The sequence below is a fragment of the Lactuca saligna genome, chromosome 4, assembly GCF_052625555.1.
Source record: "Lactuca saligna cultivar CGN05327 chromosome 4, ASM5262555v1, whole genome shotgun sequence".
Classification (NCBI taxonomy): domain Eukaryota; kingdom Viridiplantae; phylum Streptophyta; class Magnoliopsida; order Asterales; family Asteraceae; genus Lactuca; species Lactuca saligna.
The window spans coordinates 8,964,780-8,990,140 of NC_136420.1; the positions used below are offsets into that span (position 1 = coordinate 8,964,780).

The 25,361-nt window shown below is 35.6% G+C and overlaps 1 protein-coding gene and 1 long non-coding RNA gene across 4 annotated transcripts in view; one reads left to right on the forward strand and one right to left on the reverse strand.

Moving 5' to 3' along the window:
* The window catches only part of LOC145044325 (uncharacterized), a 33,167-nt gene extending 9,065 nt beyond the window's left edge, over positions 1-24,102 (forward strand). For all 3 annotated transcript variants that reach the window (XR_013681285.1, XR_013681286.1, XR_013681287.1), the window contains exon 6: positions 24,013-24,102. This is a non-coding gene — a long non-coding RNA (uncharacterized LOC145044325). The remainder of the gene's footprint in view (positions 1-24,012) is intronic.
* Positions 739-7,081, reverse strand: LOC145041165 (phospholipid-transporting ATPase 3-like). Its single transcript, XM_078989117.1, has 23 exons — positions 6,611-7,081; positions 6,187-6,252; positions 6,023-6,084; positions 5,852-5,933; positions 5,654-5,764; positions 5,467-5,544; positions 5,279-5,375; positions 5,080-5,186; positions 4,932-4,997; positions 4,722-4,843; positions 4,200-4,632; positions 4,013-4,117; positions 3,785-3,927; positions 3,613-3,714; positions 3,463-3,526; positions 3,155-3,367; positions 2,875-3,040; positions 2,714-2,793; positions 2,388-2,627; positions 1,924-2,313; positions 1,502-1,855; positions 1,298-1,401; positions 739-1,179 (listed from the first exon to the last, which is right to left on the reverse strand). The coding sequence occupies exons 1-23, from the start codon at positions 6,779-6,781 to the stop codon at positions 867-869; spliced, it is 3,669 nt and encodes a 1,222-aa protein (XP_078845243.1). The 5' UTR covers positions 6,782-7,081; the 3' UTR covers positions 739-866.
* Positions 24,103-25,361: the final 1,259 nt, after the last annotated feature.

Genomic DNA, 25,361 nt, shown 5'->3' on the forward strand with positions numbered 1-25,361 from the left:
TTGTAGTATAGCAATAAATAAATGAATCCACATAATATGTTATTCACATAAGCCATAAATTACATATGAACATAAAGTATTTATTCCTATATTCATTGGAAAGATTCTAATGAGTTATTTTTTTATTTAATGAGCTTTATTGGTTAAGCATTTAATATGGACAACAAATATGGTTGTTTTTTTTTTACTTGATCCGGACATAATGATTTAGGGCATGTTTGATACGGAGTGTTTCGGAGCGTCTGAGAGCTTGTAGTTTCTAGTGTTTGACAAAATGTTCCGTTATGAACAAAAAGTTTTGTTTTACACTACAAGCTTCTAGCGTTTAGTTTAAACAAAACGCTCCAAATCCAAATACTACTTCATGTAGCGTTTAACAAAATGCTACAAATTACCCGCTACCAGCTAATTTTGCCGAACACGCCCTTAATGAGTTAAACCTAAAAAACGACTTAATATATTATAACTCCTCTCATGTTAAAATTGATTAATATTGTTAAAATGATCATTTAATTAGTCTCATTAATACTATGTATGCAAGACTTTGTCGTGACAGACATCATTATCCACTCAGCCCTCTCACAAGACATCATAATCCACTCAGCCAATTTACCCATGCACCATTTAACTACGAAAAAAAAAAAAAAAAAAAAACCCCTATCATGTACATGAAAAAGGGAGAAGCCATAGACTTCAAGGGTTCGAGACTAGCTTCCTACAAAATGAATGATCAAATCAAGACTAGAAAAACAAAATTATGATTCAAAACTCGTAAAAACCAAAACTATTTACAAGTCTCTTTTTATGTTTCTTAATCTACATTTATGTTTTTTTTTTTTTCTCTCTCCTTTTAGTGTTACAAACTCCTAGTGATGCTCACCAAGTAAAGGTTTCTTTTCCTTTGGTTTCATGCTAGCTCTTCGAACCACATCCCAAGCCTTTTGTGGTGCAACCACTCCTTGCTGTGTTGCAAAAAACGACTCATACCCTGGCGAGTCAAACGCAAAACCCGTGTGCTTTGACTTTTCCTTTGGTAGCATCGCAAATGCATACTTTCTTTCATCTTCTGGGCTCAGTTGGCCGCCTATATCAAGCAATCCCGCACCAACCGTATCTGCCTCATCCCTGTGTATCTCTTGAACAATCTGATAATCGTACGGGTATAACCATCTCTGAAACCTGAAACACTTGCACATTTAAGTGTCAAAATAATAAATTAACAGAACACGTTGTACTGTGTTTAGTCTGCATTGGACTGGGAGTTGCTCATCATTAAAAATAACCCTAGAAAACTTACCCTTGGTATACGAAGTCCAATAAAAGTGCAACAGTGGGAATAAGAATGACCATCAGATAGAAGTAGATGGTGCTCATCAGCACATAAATACTAAAATAAGTCCCCTGAATTCAAGACACAAAATTATAAAAAAAATTTAACATAGATAGCAAACAATCTATATCCTCAAAAAAAAAAAAAAAAAATAGCAAAGAATATAAGTACCTTATCTACAAAAACAATGGCATATATAAAAATGAATATGAACCACAACAACACACTCCCACCAATGCTTATAATATGCCACCTCGTAACCGCACTACACATCATTAAAAGCCGCAAATTGACGGTTATGACAAGACACGTAAACGCGGTTGTGCTAACGTCCCACTGCCCCAACATTTTCCCCAACGAAGTCAACCCCGCAGTACTCGAAATCACCACAAAATTATACACAATTATCGATTGATAAACCGAAATCAAAGCCAAAATCCCAACAACTTTCCAATTAAAAAAACTATTATTCACTCCCTCTTTATACAACTGCGGATACTTCTTCGAAAGCTCCGCCCCCACATCCTACACACACACACAACGGAATGGAATCACAACGGAGTGACGAACATGGGAATGGAATCAGTGATTACCTTGTCGAGGAGTCCGACAATGACAACCGGGAGGGCGGTGAAGATGACATTGTATAGAGACTGACACCAGTCGTCGTAGAATCTTTGACCCGAGTATCCGGTGTTGAAAGTGTACCAGAATTGAGTCAAAGTGAATGTGAGATTTTTGTAGAAAAAATAGGAAACGACTTTGCATAATCTGAGATAAGACCATCTTCCATGAACAAGGAGAAGATCTGTTAGAAACCGGAATTGAGCAATTGCAAAGTCGCTAGCCATTACTGCTTGCATTCCTTCTAGACCACTTATTCCGACTCCGATGTTTGCTGCTTGAATCATTCCCACATCATTTGCACCATCACCGATGCTTAGTGTTATTTTATTCGCCCCTATTCTCACCAATCTTGTCACCTTTTTTAAATGATCAACAACGTTAGTTATCAATAAACAAAAAAAAATAAATAAATGTTGATAGATTATTTTACCTGTGCTTTTTGTAAAGGAGAAACACGACAGCAGACAACTGAACTACAGTTCAAACTCAAGTTAAGCAAAATTGACCTCAAATTTGGGTCTAATGCATACATTAAACACTTTCCATCTATAAGAAGTGCCAACTTTTGACCAGATGTGCCACGGAGGATCGTTATCGCTTCCTCATGGTATTTTTGTAACTCGTTTTGAACTGTCTCTTTTATAAGCTGAGCAATCTCCACAGGGTCACCCTGATTATATATTTTTTTTACTATTTTAATAAATTAAGAGTATTGAAAATTCTGATATGTAAAATTAAGTAGGAGCTATTCCTTACTCTGTTTTCAGCATCTCTGATCTCATCAGTTTCTGAACTGATAATAAACTGTTTCATCTCATTGTTGATCAACTTGCAAGCTGTGACAAATAAAATGTTTCTAATGAGATTAAATATATATAATATAAATTATGAAGAAAGGTGGAAAATGAATTATATACCATAAGCTATATTTATTGCTGTTTCTAATTTGTCCCCTGTAAGCACCCATATCTTTATTCCAGCTTTAGCAAGAGTTTCTATACATGATGGTACCCCTTCTTGAAGCTTGTCTTCTATAGCAGTGCATCCAATTAAATTAAGATCCGTCTCAATCAATTCCGCCACCTGTTTTCAGTTTTACATATTTTTTAAAAAAAAAAACAAAAAAACCAAACATGCCAGAACAGAACAGTACAGAACAGGACAGTACAGTACAGGACAGAAAAGAACAGATTGTACCTCGTCCAATTTCTTCTCGCGATCCCGTAACGCGGATTTTGCAGTGATAAATTTTTCATTCCAACTTTCATAAACGTCTTCACTTAATTCTTTATAAGCCAGACAAAGAGTTCGCAATCCAGCTTCTCCATATTGTTCCATATGCACCCTCGTAATTTGTTTAATTTCATCGCTTCCGGCCCCTAATCTTTCGTAAATTACAGTATCAGCCCCCTGTGATCAACAGATTCTAAATTAGTAGTCATTTTCATGTCAATAAAGAGCTTCAAGTTTGCAATGAGAGCCTTACTAGTTTACTAAATTCTTACTTTGCAATACAACACAAGCCTCCCGTTTTTGTAACGACATACAACAGATTGCCTCTTTCTAGTACTATAAAAAAAGGGAAAAAAAATAATTATGGTCAAATAACATACCATGAACCATCAAGTCAAAGAGTTGACCAAAATATTATATACCTGTTAAACTCAAGAACATTAAGGATTTCATATGAAACATCTTGAACGTTTCCCATTTTCTCAACATTTGATTCACGAACATACACCGTTGTAGGCGTACGCCTGAAAACAGTTTATATCTATGACATTATACCATAATTATAATAAATAATAATCAGAAATTTAAAAATACCTATAGAAAAAGAAGCCAAAGTTTTTTGCAGCAGTAACTAAAGCAGCTTCATCAGGTGATGCAGCTTGATATTTAAGTTTATCTGGAGTCTCTTCACCTTCAGGGAGTACAGTATGACATATAGCAAGGCATCTGAAAAATTCCTAAACAATCAAGGAAAAAAAATAATCTTAATAAATTATTAAAAACTTCATGTTACAACAATTTATATGAAAGTAAATTAATTACCCTACACATCTCAGCATTAGGCTCATTCCTCCAAGCACCAGACATAAGTCTAGCATCATCAAAATTAAAACCCTTATCACGTGTTGCACTTGATGGTCTTTGAACCTATGAATTTTTTTAAAAAAATAATAATTTAAAAAAAAAATTATATAGGTTTTTCACAAATTTATCAAATGTATTTGCATACCTCTTCAATGTCTGCAGCATTCTGTCTAGCAACTCCCATTTCAATTTCACTAACACCACTTCCATAAGTTTCTCCACCAACAGAACACTTAAAGAACTCCATTAAATTTCTTGTTAAAGTTCCAGTTTTGTCAGAGAAAACATATTCAACTTGTCCAAGTTCTTCATTCAGATTCGATGTTCTTGCTAATGCAGGAGTGTTGGTTTCAACATGATACATATGCAAGTCGTTGTTTATGAACTTAGTTGACTGAATAAACTTGATCATCTCAACAGAAACATAAAGGGAAATTGGAATGATTGGTGAATAGAGAGTAATCAGTGTAAAGATGCTTAGAACAAACACCACAAGTCTGTTTCCTGGATTAAACTGTTCAGATTCCACATTAACTTGAAGCTGTAGGTAATAATACCTCATGTCCACAAATAATGCACTGTGAAAGGGTAGAATATTAGCATATGAGAAAAGGTCAAAATGGGAAATAAAATTTATGACTTATGAGGATGATAGTTGATATAATACCTTCCTATAGCACCAATGAGACACAGAGTTAGGAGAACACCAAAAAGAGTAGCGATTACTTTGTCAAGTTTCTTCTCAAGTGTACTCCTTTTTGAAGGGACATTCATGGTGTTCATCATTACCTGTATTTTAATACAGTTTAAACATAGTTTTGTAATTGTAATATTGTATACAGATGGAAAAGATAAGTAAAGGAATAATTCAATAAACCTTAGTCTCGTGTCCAGTAAATACTACAACCCCAACAATGTATTCTGTATTGCGTAGACTGCATCCCTGAAATTTCAAAAAATTATATGTATAAAAAAAGGAAGAATTTGAACAATAAGAAAAAAGAAGTGTAATATTAATATCTCACTCTCAAAACAATTTGATTTGGACCAAGGGGTAGAGTTTGCTTTTGGACTATCAAATTACCAGTGAAGGTATAAAGTGAATTATTTGGTTGTTCACATTGTATTTGGCCTGAAAATGGAATATATAAAGACATCATCAATGTAAAAAGGGAATTCAAGAACTTAAATTAAAAGTATAATAAACATATAATATAATATAACCTTTGAATTCTGAGGCTTTTTCTTGTGTCACATAGTCCCATGTCTTCTCCATAGCTTTCCTGATTTTAAGATTTGTTTCACCATCCAGATTTGCAGTCTATGAACATGGAAAATGCATAAATTAATATGAACCAAATAACAAATCAATCAGAATTCCTTTTAATTAATAAACTTAGACTGAAACAAACTTCAATGTAGCAAATGCCATCAGGATTTGTAGATGCAAGGAGTAATAAATCTGCTGGAAAGAACCCATCTTGCTTCACCTACAACAACCAGATGAACACTAAGATTTGCATTCAACTTTAATAATAATAATAATAATAATAATAATTTATAGATTGATTTGTAAATGTAGAAATGGAGCATACTTACTCTAACAATATCCCCAACCTGCAGCAACCTCCAGGGTACAGATTCCCATGTTTTGTCTTGCATCAAGTCAACAGGAGAATTGTTTATTGTCTTATCATTTTGAAGCCGCTTCTGTTAATAATTAGGGTTTTGTATTGGAATGAGAAACATAAACAACTATAAAGAAACATAAGCACTAATTGCACTCTTAATGCTTACCCAATCTTCAAAAGCCTCCTTGACAAGAGAGACAAAAAGCACAATGCTTAGTGGGATTACATTTGTGACTGGACTAACAGGACTGCATAAGAAAAAGAAGTGTGTTAGGAGTGTCAATAAATGTGATTTCAAATGTTATCATTCTAGGGTTCCCTTTCTTCAGATGCATACCTAACAGGTGTAAATGATAAACATGAGATTGTAAGAAAGTATAGGTTAGCCACCCGCCTGAACTGTCATTAGAAACAAGAACACCATGTCAATATGTTATAGATTAGCTTCAATGTAAATGTAATTATCTGTTTTACTTTTACACCATCTTCACAATGATTTACCTGTTCATACAGCCCCTTTGGGAGAAAAGTAACAAGGTTGTACTTCGTTGTTGATACTGCATTTCCCTGATTACATGAAATAAATTAGACACGATATGAAGAAAAGTGAGATTAAGTGTTTGTAAAATTTCATGCTCCTCAAGAACGCCATCAGATGCTAAGCATCCCTAGGACTGCTATAACTAGAAGGAATGGTAAATAGCAGATTTGATTAACTTCATATAAGATAAGGGGTTGAATCGATAGAAATCATGAAGGTTTAAGAGCTAGAAAGGTACAGACATTGAAAAGAAACCCTATTCATAATTCAAGCGCCAAATTTGAAAAGAATATTATAAAATAAAGTGTAGAAAACAGCTATTCAATCGATTGAAGTTTTAGGCAAGAATTCTCTGTCATGTCTATATAATGTAGATAGAAATACCAGGTATTTGGCGAGATAGTTGGCTTCGCGATCGTTACAGAAAACGGTGCGATAACCTGGCGCCTGAGGATGAACGTGTGGAACGTTACGTGATGAGGAACCACTATCGGAACCACCGGCGATACCTCCGCCGCTATGTCTTGGTTTGGATGTCGTTTTCCTTTCCGACATCACTTTCGCCGATTGCAAACGGTTGAATCAACCAAAAACTCCGATGAAAAACTCAATCTCATCAAAACAAGAATTGCATATTACTTATAAAAAGATAATGATTTTTTTGCCATAAATTCCAGAATCTTTCTAGAAATCAAGTTGAATTCTGGTAGACACATATAATTCTGAATTCTCCCCTGTTTCTTCGTCTTCGTTATTCAGACTTCCAACGGAAAATAAAATCCAAGCCGCGCGTAAGAATCAACATTATTTTCAATTGTTAAAAAACAAAATAAGTTACAGGAACATCTGCATTACAATGGGCTAATCATTTTTATAAGAAAAAATTAAAGGAAAAGTTAACAGTAATCTAACCATGGTAATTGAGGGTTTTAAAGAAACTAATCATTTTTTTTCAGTTTTTTGAAAAGTAATCGTTTTTTTTTTTTTTTGGAATGCCCTCGTTCCTAAGGTCTATTCATATTCTGAAGGTTTTTTCTTTTCTCTTTTTCTAATTTTCAAATAATTTTTTTATTTTTGGGATTGCTATTAATAAATTTTGAAATATTTAATGTCACAAGTTTTCATAGAAAATCCAATTTTATACACTAATAATATTGTATATAGGTTATATTATTATGTTTATTTAACTTTTTGTTAAAAAATTAAATAAAAAACATTTTTTTTCTTGACCAAATAGTTATTTTTGAAGAAAAAATTTAGTTATGTTGTTCAAATACATGTTAAAAAGTGGTTAATCTTCCAAATTTAAATATATATTTCTTATTTTTTTTCTACTAATTTTTTTTATTCATATAAAATTATAACATGTTGAAATTCATTAAATTTTTTTCTTAATATAATTTTTTGATTTTGATATTTGTCTTGATCTAAATAAAAATATAGGAAAAAAAATAAAATAAAAGAATGTTTTATTTTTTTTATAATTATCCCTTTTAAAGCAAAAAACTACAAGCATTCAATTTGTTTTTTTTTTTTTTGCTATTATCTAATAAACTTTTAACTTTTGCTTGTTAATTCATTGTAAAATAACCAATTTGATATTTATTTTATATTTATTTTTATTAATTTTGATATATTATATAACTTTAACGATTAATAAAATATCATGAGCAATAACTTTCAAATAATATATTGTTAGGTTATTTTTTAATTTCATGTATAAGAGATATTCTCTATACATACTTGATTTTTGTTAAAGGTGTTAAATTTGACAATAACATCCTGTTTTTGTGTGATACGATACGACATGATAAGTTTTAATTTAACAAAAATACAATACCACACATTGAGTTTGTGTCTCCTCTCTTTGGATTGTGAGAGGTTTGCCTCAATTAGGGTTTCCATTGTGAGAACAGTTTTTAAAACACGTTTAAAAAATTATGGTTTATTTTGTTTGTGTTTGTACATATGGTTTGTGCTCTTTTGGAGTTATTTTGAAACATTGTAAGTTACATTTCTTCATAACCTTTATGTGTAATCCAAAATGGTTTAAAGTTAAAAGGTTTCTTGAAGATAATTCACTTTATCATAAGATAGACATATTATTTAAGATCAAACTTGATGCATTGATTAAATACACTTCACTTCATCTAAAAGGCACTGGTTTAAAATTTTATATTTTTATATTAAAAATTATATTTTTGCTTTTTTGACAAAAAGTTATGTTTTTTTTTTTCTTTAGTTTATATATTTCATCTACTAAAAATCATATGTTATTTGTATGTTTTTATTTGTAGTGGTTTATACAACTAAATTTCAAAATAGATGTTTGCCTCATGGTCATATATGTCGGTTTATGAATGTTGACTACAAGCTTCATATTTTTGAATATATTGATCAGATTTTTTCTGTTTGAAATTCAAAAATTGATGAATATCCATAATTCTACTCATTTGTGAGCGAGTTCGTGATTCATGGTCACTATGGAGCTAAAAATATCAACTAGCCATGTATGGTGGACAAAAAATAGCCATGAATGGTTTTCCCTTATATAGGAGAAGAAACAATAGATCGTTTGTAGAAAAATCTGGTGTTAAGTTAGATAATAGAAATGTTGTTGCCTAAATTCTGTTGATTCTTAATGAGAGTTATGTTTGTAAAATAAAGTCAAATAGTGAACTCGCTAGTTTATTAAGAAAAATCTCATTGGTCATTTGGGATAAAGCATACATGGTCCAAAAGCATTCATTTGAAGCTTTAGATCGAACTCCGAATGGTATATTAAGGTGTGATAAGTCTAGCAACTCAAATATGTCATTTGGATGGGAAGTGATTGTTTTTTGAGGAGATATCAGATAAATTCTACTTATTATTCCGAGTAGTAGTAAACAAAACATCGTTAATACTTCTTTAAGTTCTTCGTATTTATGAAACAAGGTAAAGTCCATAAATTAACGAAAAAAACACGAGGTTAATTGTTGGAAGTGATCCATCTTTTATTCAACAAATAAGGGATTTTGCAAACCGGCTTTACATATATGAGAATACAAACTTGTTGGTTCAAACGATGGCTAAACGATTATTCATATTCAACAACATATTCTCATTAATGATCCATGTGATCATGTAGGTGCATTAATTGAGTTTGAATACCCTTGGATTCTTGAAAACTTCAAGATTTTAGGTTATTTTCAAGAAAGACCACTGCTTACTCCAAAGAATAAAGTTGTCCAATAAATAAATGATTATTTGCTATCATTGTTTCCAAGAGATAAAATAGAATATTTAAGTTCAGATAGTCTATGTCAAATCCCTGGTCGACAACGTAAACGTCAGACTGTGCGCCGTTAGGATTTTAGGCCAAAGATATACATATTTTCCCGTTCACTTAAGATTTGACGATTATAGGTCGGGAGCTACCAGAAAAATCTATCAATGTATTCATGAATCGTGTCTCATCTAACTCTTATTGTGGGGGCCTCCCCTAGTTGGTCGTGTTGTTATTTGTAACATACCAAAAATCTAGGTAAAACTTTTAATTTTTAAATCAAGTGAAATCATTTTTTTCAAATAAAATCCTAAATCAGTCAGTCGTTTACAAAATGTTGTTCTCAAACATAGAAATCATATATCAGAGTGTCACAAATAAAAATCATCAAAACCAAGAGGATGTGCACAATCTCGTCTTCGCTTTTCTACAGTCATCTATAGTACCTAAAACATAAGACTTAAACTGTAAGCCAAAGCTTATTGAGTTCCCAAAAAGTATCACCACACAACATATATCAACATACATATTAGATACACAGCTAACAGATCGGATTAGCTTAGAGTCCCCATCTTGATTATGGCTTGCCTTCAGGCCACAACTCATGTTTGGCTTACTCTCGAGCCCACAACATACGTCTGGCTTTCCCTTTGGGCCTACGGCTTATGTCTGGCTTGTTCCCAAGTTTATTGGCATCCCCACAAAGCAGTAACGCTTCAACCCAACCATATTATGTCAACATACACATAATAGATAACATATAATAGTAACAAATAAACATATAACCAGTCAATCAAACTAGCAGGCAGATTTATAGATCACTATCTCATAACATCCTTTATACTAGGACTCAATACTAACATATAATACATCATAGCAACATCCTCTAAACCAGGACACATAACCCAATGGACCGGCATTGGTGCCTTCGACCCGCAAGTACAGTGAGGAAAACTCACCTCTTAGTCCGAACAAAAAGTTGAATAGGTCTTTGCTCTAAATATCAGCTATACTTGTCACCTATTCATCAAATAGTGACCAATATTAAATACAAATCAAAATACTTAAATTACCCTTAGGTTAAACTTGGTCAAATCCTAGTCAATGTCAAAAAGTCAAATCTGGTCAACACAGCTGAGTACGCCCAGCGTACTCAGCTTGTACGCTTAGCATACTCGAGCTTGACCAAAAACGGATTGGCTAACCTTGTACGCGTGACGTACTTGGGTTATGCCCAACATACGAAATGGATTCCTTTCCTTTCTTATTAAGAGCTTAATCCTTAAGCTCTTTTGTCCAAATTCTAAATCTAGCCCTCAAATAACGTCTTTAACCATAAAATTTCCAACTTTATGGTCTTGTATGGATATTAAGTGCCCAATAACAAAAATCTTAACTTCCTAACTCATTAAGACATTATAACCCATGCATGGAAGGAAACTAACAATAAATATTGCATTTTTATGACCTTAAATACTCCAAAACGTCTGGAAGGACAATCCATTTGGATCTAGAGCATGCCATAGTCAAGAACACCATTAATTTGGGACAAAATCACACAATAACACCATACAATCTAGATCTAACCAAATAAGCATCAAGGTATGAAGTTTATACCTTCTAGAGATGTAAGGGGTTCAAAACTTCCAGATCTAAAGTTGTTCCAAGCTTCCAAGTTGTTCTCTTTTCCTTCTTCTTCCTGTATGAACACTAAAACACACACAAATGGTTCAAGATTGCTCAAAAATGAATTAGGGTTTGCAAAAGTCGAAGTTGGGGATGGAAGCTGATGAAAGAAAGAAGACTTAAGACTTAAGGATGTTTAAATAGGGTCCAAACCCTAATTATTAGGGTTTGGAATTTTTTCACGTACGCCTAGCATACCTAGGGTATGCTCAACGTACTCAAGCTAGCTCCAAAATTACTAAAATGCCATTAGGGGTCAAAATGCAATAATTCTTGTATCAAGGGTTAAAAATGGAAATATTTAAATATCAAGATGTTATATTATGTGTGTCATATTTATATGGTTTTACATATTATATATATATATATATATATATATATTGTTTATCGGATATGTATATATAATTAGTGTGTTTTACGTAGCCATGTAATTGGGCAGAGTAACACTAGGTAATAAGCTTACCCAAATGGTGGCTAAAATAACAAGTTTCAGTGTTTCCTGGAAACTGGTCAGCGTGACAATTGATAAATAGGTATGATCTTATCTATTATAGTGGTTTAGCATAACAACTAGGCATAATATTATCTAAAGAGTGTGGGCGGAGTAACTACCGGACATAATATCATCTTAATGTTATGAGCATAATTATCTAACTATAATTAGTAATAACTATGTAAAGTTTAATTTTAGACATGTATCCCCCCCCCCCCCAACACCAAAAGGCTTGGAAAATATGGTCGTAAATGATGGGTTTTGAGCAAAACATCAATCCTATGTGCACATTCAAAACCTTAAAGCTTTGGATCTAGGTTTCTCTATTGTGCATGCAAGTTATCCAAAGCTTATAAACCCTAGATCTAGCATATCAAAATCAAAATAACATAAAAAATAGATTTAGATGTTTACCTTTTGATTGTTGCAAGAATCTTCAAGCTTTGAGACCCTGGTATCACAAATGTAATACCTCTAATCAATCACAAACACCAAGGCAAGAAGGATAATCTTGGAGAGAGGATATGGAGGCACAAAATCGGATCTAAGACTTCTTAGGGTTTCCAGTGGCCGATTTTTGATGCCTTAGGGGTTCCTTATATAGTGGTGTTGCTAGGGTTTCAGTCAAAACCCTAATTGGGTGACTTAGGCCTTAAGCAGTCCAAAGAACCTTCTGGAATAAGGCTATGGATGAAATCATAGTGGGCTTCCACTCTAACTTTCATCCCCCTTATATCCGTAAGGATCTATAGCCCAAATCCAATTATCTTATAATTGCAATTCCAATCCCCCAAGTTCAATTAATCTCTTTTGATCACAAAATTAATTTCTTAATTAATTCTTCACCAATATTAATTAACTAATATGATTTCTCTTTTAATATATTATTCTTCTAATATATTAATAAACCATAATAACCTCTTTCTCCATTAATTATCCAGTCAAGTTGCTTTGGTGAAGACAACCTAAAAGGACCATGCTACAACCGGTTCAAGTACATACCAAATATAATTATCTACTTAGACACTAATCCAATAGTAAACTCACTTGTGAGTTATGAAAACGCTACGGTAGGGTATAAATCACAAGTGCGCACTTCAAGAGACGCTCGGGGCGATGGCACACAAAATGAGAAAGAAAGAGAACTGAAGATATGGGTAAGGAAAATGATTTGCTAAAATGTAACACTGTATTCAATGTATTTTCATATTGACCCTTGGTGTGTAATTAGTTCACAACTTTGGTCCTTAGGGGCATTATTGTAATTTTTGGGAGGGGAGTGCGTATGTTGGGCGTACGTAATCAGGGGACAAACCCTAATTTTAGGGTTTGGACCATATTTAACCAACCTTATGTCCCAAGGTTCTCTCATTTCCCAGCCTCCATTGCCCTTTTGAGTCCCATTTCGAAACCCTAGCTCATCTAGAGAGATTTAACCCCTTTGTGTGTGTGTTTTAGTGGGTGTTTGGTGAGCCTTAAAGAAGAATGAGCCTTGATCAAATAAGGTCTCGTAGATCCATAATCTACTCTCACTTCTCAGCTTCATTAAGGTATAAAACTTCTATCTTAATGACTTTATTGTTAGATCTAGTCCAGGGTTAGTTTTGAGCACATTTTGGTCCCCATGCATGAGTTTTAGTAGGGATCTGTCACTCTAGAAGTTATGAGTTGCTCATATTGATGTTTCTGAGATCCCTAGTTCATAAAGTTAGCATATTTATAGTTGAGGATCAACCATACATAAGTATATGTCCATTTGGTGAAAGTAGGATGCTAAATCTTAGGTTTGGGTCCATTTAAGCCATACAAAGGCACCAAGTTAGTGAATTTATGGATTAAGACGTTCCCCAAGGTTTGGATCTGAAATTTAGACATTTGGTCTTAAGCAATAAGGACTTAATGGATAAAGTGGTTGGAGGGCATGTACGACGGGCGTACAAATGTGTATGCATTTGGATCCCGACTCCATGTAGCGACCTAGTATGTCGGGCGTACTAGGGGTACGCTTAGCATTCACAACCTGGTCATGAGCTTTTGATGTTGGTCCGCCTTTGGACTTTAGAGTTTTGATCCACAAGTCTTTCTGATTTTGGGTCATTTTTAGGTCTTGGACCTTCTTGGATTTAGGCCCATATTGGGTTTTTAATTGTCCTTAAGAAATTTCGCCATTCTTGGACTTTTGTTGCCATTGAGTGTAGGCCATGGCTTTTGGGCCAATTGAGGGAAGGGTAAAATGATCTTTTACCATGGAAGTCAGGATTAGTCGATTGAAGTCCCAATCATGGTTATGATCCAATTATTAATTAGGGTTTTATTTAATTGGTTAGTGTTAGGATTTTATGGTTCAACAGCCCGAGCATCTATTTGACTTTCATCAGACCGATGTGAGTTTGCTCACTATACTGTAGGATACTAGGGATTGTATGTAACATCCCAAAAATACAGGCCAAAAATTTCATTATTAAATATGTCATTATAAAACCAACAGTGAAATAAAACATCTGTAATATCATGTCATGTCAAAACCAAAGTAGAAATAATCAAACATGTTATCATAAAACAATATCAGAATGTAAACCCATAGTGTGATGTGCTGCGATCAAGCCGACTCCTTTCCTTTAACACGAAGTACCTTAAACCAAAACTGAAAACCGTAAGCATGAAGCTTAGTGAGTCCCCCCATTATACCACATATCATACAAGCATATAACATATATACTGCAGGATAATTTTGGGGTGCCCGACCTACCTGGTACGGCCGTTCTGGGGTGCCGACCTACCTGTACGGCCATTATGGGGTGTCGACCAACCCATGTGGCCATTCTGGGGTGCCGTCCTACCCGTTTCAAGCCATTCTAGGGTGATGACCTACCCATGTCAAGCCATTATGGGGTGCTGACCTACCCGTCGGTCTTAACAACCGACCATCGGGGACTATTCCACCCCTACTACTACTATCACATATATCATAACATAAACATACTATCAGACATATATGGGGTGTCCGAACTACCCTTCGGTCCTAACAACCGAACTTGAGGACTATTCCCCTCCTACTACCACTATTGTAACGCTCGTAGATCCGGGCTAGTCAATTTAGAGACAATAAACATCAAAAATGACTTTTTGATTGAAGATTATTTATAAGGATTAATCTCAACCAAGTTTTACTATATGTCACAAGGTTTCCGTGCATATAAAGAACGCCAAAATCCGAGTTATAACGAAGAAGTTATGACCTGTCGAAGTTTCGCGACACAACCGACACGACACAACGTGACGTAAATACTGAATTTACGTTAGAGTGATATTTGTCCAAAACAATCTAAATGACAATTGAAGATCTCATCGATAGTATTCCAACAATAAAAATACAGATGAAAATGGAGTTCAGATGAAGGAGTTATGAGTTTATAACGGAGTTTTCCTGTCCCGGCCTACTAAAAATAATATATAAGTAATATAATTATAATATATTAAAAATAAAGTCAAAATTAGCCAATGGAGTCTAAACGAGAGTTGTAGAGCATAATCTCACCTTCGCGTCGATATAAAGAACGTCGAAAACGGAGTTCGTGTGCGAAAGTTATGAATTTCTGAAGTTCGGGGCGCAAACCCCAAAGCTGTGTCAGAGACCACGACGTGGCAAGTAGTGCCACGATGTGGAAAGTCTCCTGACACCTCTGGGAGTCCCCCAGATGCAACTTGGGATGACGCATGCAGAGACGATCAAGCCCACGACGTGGCAAGGGCCAGTTTTGCTCCATAAATAGATTTGAAGGGCCAACCGAGTTTGGTTGCACATTCTCTCATCTCTCTCCCATATTACATCGATTTACGTGCAAAGAAGTACCCCCGAAGCCCCAGTGTCAATCCCGAGACCCGAAGCAAGTCCCGAAGTCCGAAGATCCCGAGAAGAAAAGAGTCTACGAGCCGAAACTCTTCCCGCGAGAAACTAGGTGTGTGAAGTGATCCCGGTTTCACCGAAGAATATCTACTTGAAGAGCCGTAGTGCTGTCTGATCATCTTCTGATCAGGTGAGTGTATAGTCCCTTTCATAAACACGATTATAATACAAGTATTGTTTGAATGTATTAAGTATATGTTTTGGGTGAGTGTATAGTCACTTTCATCTTACACATAAATATGAAGTATTTTATAAAATATGTGCTATGTGTATATATATTGTTGTTTATACGTGTGAGTATGTGATCACTTTATTCTAACATATATATATATATATATATATATATATATATATATATATATATATATATATATTAAGTATTTGCTATGAACTACGTGCTATGTGTTTATATATTGTTGTTTATTTGAGATGAGTGTGGAATGGATGTTTTATATAGGTGTTAAATGAGTTAATATGTATATGTATTTTATATCTACAAATATGTTGGGTAGAACATGGGTAGATGAATTAGATAATGTGTGATGATAATTAGGTGATGAGAATTAGGTGATGATAATTAGGTGATGAGAAATAGGTGATGATAATTAGGTGATGAGAAATAGGTGATGATAGAAAGGTGATGATAGATAGTTGATGATAAATATGTGATGTGAGATGAGAGGAGATACCATAACCTTGACCGACGATGTGGCAATTTGACGATGTAGTCATCTACCAGAGTATAGATGGCGACCACGAACTATTCTAGATGACCCCGTGGAAACACCAGCAGGCTCATAACCTGTAGGTGATGAATTACGAGTCCAGGCGATGTTGTGACTACGTATTCATGCGATGATACTCTAACCCTTACTATGAATTACGAGTCCAGGTGATGTTGTGGCTACGTATTCATGCGATGATAGACTAACCCTTACTATGAATTACGAGTCCAGGCGATGTTGTGGCTACGTATTCATGCGATGATAGTCTAACCCTTATTATGATTTACGAGTCCATGCGATGTTGTGGCTGCGTAATCATGCGATGATACCCTAACCCTTACTAGACATATATTGAGGGAGTGATCCCCGAATTAGTATTCTCTATGAAATGTAGGCGATGATCCTTAGGAAAAGTTCTTAGGAACAAGCATATAAGGATATAAGATGTAAGGAGATGAGCGGTAAATATGATATAAGAGATGACCCTTATGATAATATCTTTAGGGAAGATTAAAAGAAGATAATGAGGATGGGTAATTGGGTTGATTGTTTGATGATTGAATATAATAATTACATTATTGTGGGTTGAAAACCCTGTATGCTCACCAGGCTCCCAAGTCTGACCCACTCAGTTTAATTGTATCACAGGTATCGATACGAAGCTGCTTTGCACTGAGAGATTAAAGGAGATGTAAATCACTAGAGTAAATGAATGTATGTTCTGTTTATGCTTATGTGTCTGTATCGAAACATGACATTCCGAGGTTTTATTATTTAATGAAAATACATTCTCTTTGAGAAATGTTTTGATAAGTTTTTTTCATATCTTGTTTTGGGAACAAATTCCGCAACCGTTTTCTTTAAACGATTACTCTGATTTTAAAAACAAAGCATAAACAAATTGGTCTTTTCTGGCCGTGAAATTGGGGATGTCACCGTTGGTATCAGAGCATTAGTTTAAGTGAACTAGGAATTTGTAGGAAATTTCTAGACTTAAACTTAGAATGCTAAGTAATGATTGTGAGGAGTGTGTCTAAAATATGTTAGGTAGTACACCTAAATTGACACAAGCACTAGTTTATTTTAGGAATGATGCCTAAAATGCTTTTATGTGCTAATTGTTTTGTGTGATAGCTAAATTTATGCTATTATTTTTTCGGATCTATGGTCTGTTGCCGACCGGATCTGGAAACCTTATGTGTTCAGGACTCTAAGCGTACGACTATGAAATTAGAGCTAGCATGTAAACGTTTTGGGGTGATAAGGAGATTTATACGTTTATCGTAATTAAAAACTTTATTATCTAAAAAAAATCTCTCTTGGTACACCAAATGTCTGCTTGGATGTACAAGAGATCATCGTGAAGACTCGTAGATAAATTGAGTAAATGGAGGAAATGAAGAAGGCTTATGATAGTGGATGACACCTATCAAAAGATATCGTAAGAGTGGTATCTTGCCTTTAGAGTATGTCTTATGAAATAACAGTACGTTTAGAGGAGTACAGTGCGTCTGAAGTACACTTTTGATTTTCAGGATGATGGAACAATTGGTGAAATTCTTGAAGTTGTCTCATCGTCTGGTATTTCCATCACCAATCGAGTTGAAGTAGAGTTGATGATTGAAGATTGAGCAATAAAGAAGTCCTAGTAGAGTCAAGGGAAATTGTTTATGATTACTTGGACACATTCGTATGTGTTAAATTGTTTTGTGATTTTCTTGTATGGTGACTTGGTCGACTGCGAGACAATACTTGGGACGAGTATGAGTAGGTGTGAAAGGTAGTAGATGCATATACTACCGGAAGCACAGGACTCGCACTTGGATCAGGGAAAGTCACAAGGTTACCAAGAAGCTAATAACTGATTCCGTTTTGTTCAAGTGTGTCATTACCCTTGTTTCGGTAGTGACTAGTAAGATGGTTGTTATTCCGAACCTAGTGGTCATATCAAATTGAGTCTGACTACGAGGAGTTTGTTACGTGGTTCATGGAACCAAGTTCGATGTAACATCTGACCTAAGTCAAAAGATTGAAATCAATGCGATCGATAGCATCGCACTCGTTGTTAAGGAAGCTTGTAGCTAGAAATGCTACATATAAAAATGTGATTATATCACGTTAGAATATGAAAGAAGGTATATTCCATTCTGGAATTTGACTCTAAGAGAGTTGAGTCTAAGCGTTGCATCATACGATGAGAGGTCATTAGAACACAACCCATCGGTTTGTTACAATAGATAAATGAAAGTATTTATCCTGAGAAGAAGAAGGAGTCCACAATAAGGACTTATTTTGTAACTTGGAAGTTATGATTGAAAGTACAACATAGTATGATAAACAGATGCAAGATTGGGCATCGTCTGCGGTCAAGAAAGCCATAGAGTTAAATACTCTATCGAGGAAACATAGAAGTTACGGTTATTACCTAGGATGAAGAGATAACATTTGGAATCATTATGCAAGTCCTATTTCGTTGATGATTCCGGGTTGTAATCATCCTAAGGGAAGATAATTGTAACGCCCGTAGATCCGGACTAGTCATTTTAGAGACAATAAGCATCAAAAATGACTTTTTGATGGAAGATTATTTAGAAGGATTAATCTTAAACAAGTTTTAGTATATGCCACAAGGTTTCCGTGCATATAAAGAACGCTAAAATCCGAGTTATAACGAATAAGTTATGACCTGTCGAAGTTTCGCGACACAACCGACACGACACAACGTGGCATAAATAGTGAATTTACGTAGCGATATTTATCCAAAACAATCTAAATGATAATTGAAGATCTCATCGATAGTAGTCCAACGATAAAAAGACATACAAAAACGGAGTTCAGATGAAGGAGTTATGAGTTTATAACGAAGTTTTCCTGTAATGGCCTACTAAAAATAATATATAAGTAATATAGTTATAATATATTAAAAATAAAGTCAAAATTAGCCAATGGAGTCTAAATGAGAGTTGTAGAGCATAATCTCACCTTCGCGTCGATATAAAGAACATCGAAAACGGAGTTCATATGCGAAAATTATGAATTTCTGAAGTTCGGGGCACGAACCCCAAAGCTGTGTAAGAGACCACGATGTGGCAAGCAGTGCCACGACGTGGCAAGTCTTCTGATACCTCCGTGAGTCCCCCAGATGCAACTTGGGATGACGCATGCAGTGACGATCAATCCCACGAAGTGGCAAAAGGTTCCACGACGTGGCAAGGGCCAGTTTTGCCGTATAAATAGATTTGAAAGGCCAGCTGAGTTTGGTTGCTCATTCTCTCATCTCTCTCCCATATTACATCGATTTACGTGCAAAGAAGTACCCCCGAATCCCCAGTATCAATCCCAAGACCGAAGCGAGTCCCGAAGTCCGAAGATCCCGAGAAGAAAAGAGTTTCCGAGCCAAAATTCTGCCCGCGAGAAACTAGGTGTGTGAAGTGATCCCGGTTTCACCGAAGAATATCTACTTGAAGAGCCGTAGTGCTATCTGATCATCTTCTGATCAGGTGAGTGTATAGTCCCTTTCATAAACACGATTATAATACAAGTATTGTTTGAATGTATTAAGTATATGTTTTGGGTGAGTGTATAGTCACTTCCATCTTACACATAAATATGAAGTATTTTATAAAATACGTGCTATGTGTATATATATTGTTGTTTATACATGTGAGTATGTGATCACTTTCTTCTAACATATATATTATGTATTTGCTATGAAATACGTGCTATGTGTTTATATATTGTTGTTTATTTGAGATGAGTGTGGAATGGATGTTTTATATAGGTGTTAAATGAGTTAAAATGTATATGTATTTTATATCTACAAATATGTTGGGTAGAACATGGGTAGATGAATTAGATAATGTGTGATGATAATTAGGTGATGAGAATTAGGTGATGATAATTAGGTGATGAGAAATAGGTGATGATAATTAGGTGATGAGAAATAGGTGATGATAGAAAGGTGATGATAAATATGTGATGTGAGATGAGAGGAGATACCATAACCTTGACCAGCGATGTGGCAATTTGACGATGTAGTCATCTACCAGAGTATAGATGGTGACCACAGACTATTCTAGATGACCCCGTGGAAACACCAACATGCTCATAACCTGTAGGTGATGAATTACGAGTCCAGGTGATGTTGTGGCTACGTATTCATGCGATGATACTCTAACCCTTACTATGAATTACGAGTCCAGATGATGTTGTGGCTACGTATTCATGCGATGATAGACTAACCCTTACTATGATTTACGAGTCTAGGCGATGTTGTGGCTACGTATTCATGCGATGATAGTCTAACCCTTATTATGATTTACGAGTCCAGGCGATGTTGTGGCTGCGTAATCATGCGATGATACCCTAACCCTTACTAGACATATATTGAGGGAGTGATCCCCGAATTAGTATTGTCTATGCAATGTAAGCGATGATCCTTAGGAAAAGTTCTTAGGAAAAAGCATATAAGGATATAAGATGTAAGGAGATGAGCGGTAAATATGATATATGAGATGACCCTTATGATAATATCTTTAGGGAAGATTAAAAGAAGATAATGAGGATGGGTAATTGGGTTGATTGTTTGATGATTGAATATAATAATTATATTATTATGGGTTGAAAACCCTATATGCTCACCAGGCTCCCAAGCCTGACCCACTCAGTTTAATTGTATCACAGGTATCGATACGAAGCTGCTTTGCACTGAGAGATTAAAGGAGATGTAAATCATTAGAGTAAATGAATGTATGTTCTGTTTATGCTTATGTGTCTGTATCGGAACATGACATCCCGAGGTTTTATTATTTAATGAAAATACATTCTCTTTGAAAAATATTTTGATAAGTTTTTATCATATCTTGTTTTAGGAACAAATTCCGCAACCGTTTTCTTTAAACGATTACTCTGATTTTAAAAACAAAGCATAAACAAATCGGTCTTTTCTGGCTGTGAAATTGGGGATGTCACAACTATCACATATAACGTATCATGTCAGCATATAACATATCATCATATACTGTCAGACATATCTGGGGTGTCTGGCCTACCCTACGGTCCTAACAACCGAACTCTACTATTATCATATATAACATATCATGCCAGCATGTAACATATCAGGTAGTAGCAAACCTAGATGATATCACATAAAAAATCATCTAACATACAACTCCTACTGGTGGGCTGGCATTGTGGCCATAGACACACCGTTACTTGAAGGTAACTGACCTCACACTGCTGAAGTCCTGAAGACACAATCCCCCACTTGCTGAAGTCCTATAGACTCGACCCCAGCTGCTGGCTAACAAATTCCCGAACTGTCAACACCAAAATAACACCCAATTAATAATTGGGTCCCAATACATAACCATACGTACATTCTTTGGGTAATTACTACATTACCCCTAGCTTGGCTTATTCAAGCCCAAGGCCCAATCCGTAGGCCCAAAGTCAATTAGGAATCAAATCCCAACACATGGCCCAATTTTCCAAATTGGGTCTAGGCCTCTACATGGTCTCATTCTAAGGCCCAACATCATATAATCATTAAGGCCTAAACTATGGCCCATCTATGGCCCAATTTTCCAAATTGGGCCCAAGCCCCTTACATGGGCCTTACCCTAGGATCTTGGATAGCCCATTTAATAACCCAATCATCAAGGCCCAATAGAAAGGCCCAAGTGAAATTAGGGTTTCACATAAAATGATGATTAGGGTTAAGTTTCCTACTTAACCCATTAAGGACTTAATACATTAAGGACTTAATCCATTAAGTCCAATATTGCTTAGATTAATTTCCGTCAATGATTATTATTTAATATTCCAAGTTATTAATAAGTCCCGCGTGTCTCGATTAATTCCCCAAAATTAGGGTTTTATTGGCATTAGGATTTCCAACCCAAATACTAGCCTATTTATTAATTTGTTTGGCTTTTAGATCAGTTAGGGCTTTATTGGGCCTATTAAGCCCACTAAAATATTATTAAGCGCATTAGGGTTTTATTAGGTCCATTAGAGTCCATTAAGCTTCATTGGGCCTATTAGGGTTTCAAGAGCACCAAACGAATCAACACCACGAGGCAAAGCATACCGCCACCCGACACGGCGGCTGGTGGCGACAGGAGGCGGCAGCCACCACCTTACGGTGGTGGTTGATTTTTCCTTTCATTATACTTTTGCTAATTACATTTTACAACCCGAATCTCAATAACACACACACACTAACATAAACATACACACACATACAACCACCTTGTGGTGGCCGATGGTGGTGGTTCTCGGTTTTCCGGCCAAGCTACACTATACATATACAAACCCACCAAGGAAAACAAAAACACACCCACCCATTCTTCCGGTTGAAATCACTCAACCACACAAATACACACTCCAAAATGCAGAATACCCACCAGTACCCACCAAGTGGTATTTGGCGATGACAGCCACCACCTCACGGTGGTGGTGGCGGTCCTTCTTTTTCCCAGCCGAACTAGCACCTACACATGCTAGCAAACCCGATCTGAAGACCAATATCCCTCAACTCAGTCGCGGAAAGTGACGATCGGAAACTAGAAACGGCGGCCAAAGCACACCGTCCATCTCAGTCGACATACACGACGTCGGCCACTGGGTAACGAAGAAAAAGGTGTAGATGGAAAGCGATGGTCCAACCGAGAGCTCCCAACTGCTCATGAATCACACAGTGACAACGTCGCCGATATTCCTCGATCTCAGTAACCTCCAATGCACACGATGTCTATGATAATGAGGTTGTTGTGTCGTTAGGCGGCGAAGGAGCGGCGGCAACGGGCCCCTGAATGGTCAAAACGACGAACGGAGGGGGGGGGGGAGGCGACAGTCTTCACGCATGGCAGCTGGAAAGGCATAAAGAAGAAATGGTTGCGACTATAGAAATGCGATAGGTTTAGGGTTAATAACCGAGAAGAAGCAGCTATCGGGTTTTAATCCCGCTTCAATCACACCTTTGCCCATTTTTACAAGTACGGTCCCTCCCCCTTGGGATCTTTTCAAATCAGCTCCAATAATTATAATTTTGCCCCTCCTCTACAAATTTGTTCTCAATAAAGTCCCAATAATTCACAAGTTATTCCTTTAGCCTCCAAGATCTCTTCAATGAAGTCCCACAAGTTACCATATAACCCTACCTTCAAAAATATACAAAACTAATCCAGAATTTACTAAACCACCCCTTGTTTGACAATTTCTTTTCAATTAAGGTCCAATGCTCAAACTTCAGCCATGTTAACATTTTTAGTCCCTGCCTTCTAACATTGTAGCCTTTGGTTCCCGGAAACCAACGCCTTGCCATATAATTATTTATTTTAGGGCTACTAATCGTTCATTATCTTATTTATTTATTAAATAAATAAACAGGTGTTACATTGTATGTGCTTGTAGTCTTTGTGAATCTTGTTGTATGTGTGGTATGTCTGTGTGCATGTTTGCTATATGTATGTGGGATGAAATAGACCCGATACAACCTTGTACATATATATGAGTTTACGTAGACTCATGTGGGGGGGGGGGGGGGGGGATAGACCCGGTACAGCCCTATGCTGACATATGAGTTGAAATAGACTTGGGGGTGAAATAGACCCGGTACAACCTTGAGCCAACATATATGTATGGTATGCGGTATTTGGGGAACTCACTAAGCTTTGTGCTTACGGTTTTCAGTTTATGTTTCAGGTACTTCCGGTTCGATGGGGAAGATCTCGGGATGATCGCATTGCACATGTCATGATTTTCCGCTTATTTGACTCTGATGTACTTTGGGATGTTTTTGGATACACTATGATTACTTTATGGTTTTTGAATTTTGACAAATTTGTTTGGTTGGTGGTTTAATTAATATAAAAACGAAAATTTTTGGTTTTGAGTTTTGTGACATTACACAAAACCTACTATTTAGAGCAAGTTTTGGAGTGTGCACCGCGCAAATGCGCGTGAACCGTACGATGTTGCCATGTGTCCTCATCTCAGCATGCTATGTCATCCCGTATCTCGACGTATCGGGTGTTAGTGTGTGCGGCGCACTACGCACGAGCGCGCGCGACGGTAAACGTTCAACTTTGAAATTCCGTAACTCTCGTATACGAACTCTGATCTCAACGACTCTTAAATATCCGTGTAGGTCTCGTCGTTCTCTACAACTTTCCATTTTATCATTTTCTCTAGTTTTGACTTTCATTTTTCGACGTGTTTACCATTATGATTTTATAAAAATCATAAGTCCCTCATTTGACGGTTCGTTTTAGGCGTTCCTTATATCATAATTCCTATTTTTTGTCGTACTATGATTGCTTAGTTGGTAACTTTTTCCAAAATTCGACCAATCTCCTTGTAATTTTCGTCGTTGTAAATTTTTAATTACGGTAGATATTTATTTACCGTAAATGCCACATCTCATTCATACTATGTCAGATTCTTACAAAATTTATATTTCTGGAATCGCAGTAACCTATAGAGTCTATATATGTTAACATGTTCTCAAAGTGACGCGACGATTAAATATTAATGACGATTGGTGACGTATTCTTTGTGTTGTCACAGTCTCTGTCAATCTGAGTTCGTTCATGATTAATTTGATGTAAATTTATAGTCATCTGATGTTTTAAAAGATCTTATAGTCCCAAGTTTGCCAAATCATAAAGCTACTTTTAAAATTCGGGGTTCTAGTTATGTTACTGATAAACATTGATCATAAAAATGGTCTATGTTATGGCACTAGACTAAAAGTGATATCTTTAGGAAAACGTGTTATTGAGACAATTATTATATCTGGAAGTAATATTGGAAACTGAGCTTTTATTTCAAGAATGTATTAAAGTCATTCTGAAAAAGAATTTCTTTCAAATTTCAAAAAAAATAATTTTCATTTGGCTTATATTTTCCAATGACAATTAATAGGAGTCAAGGACACTATGTATTGAAGATTCCTTGTTTCTCAAAACATTTGTTTTACACATGGCAAATTGTATGTTACCTTATCTAAAGTTCAAAGTAAAAAAAAATTAAAATTGTTAATATTAGATAAG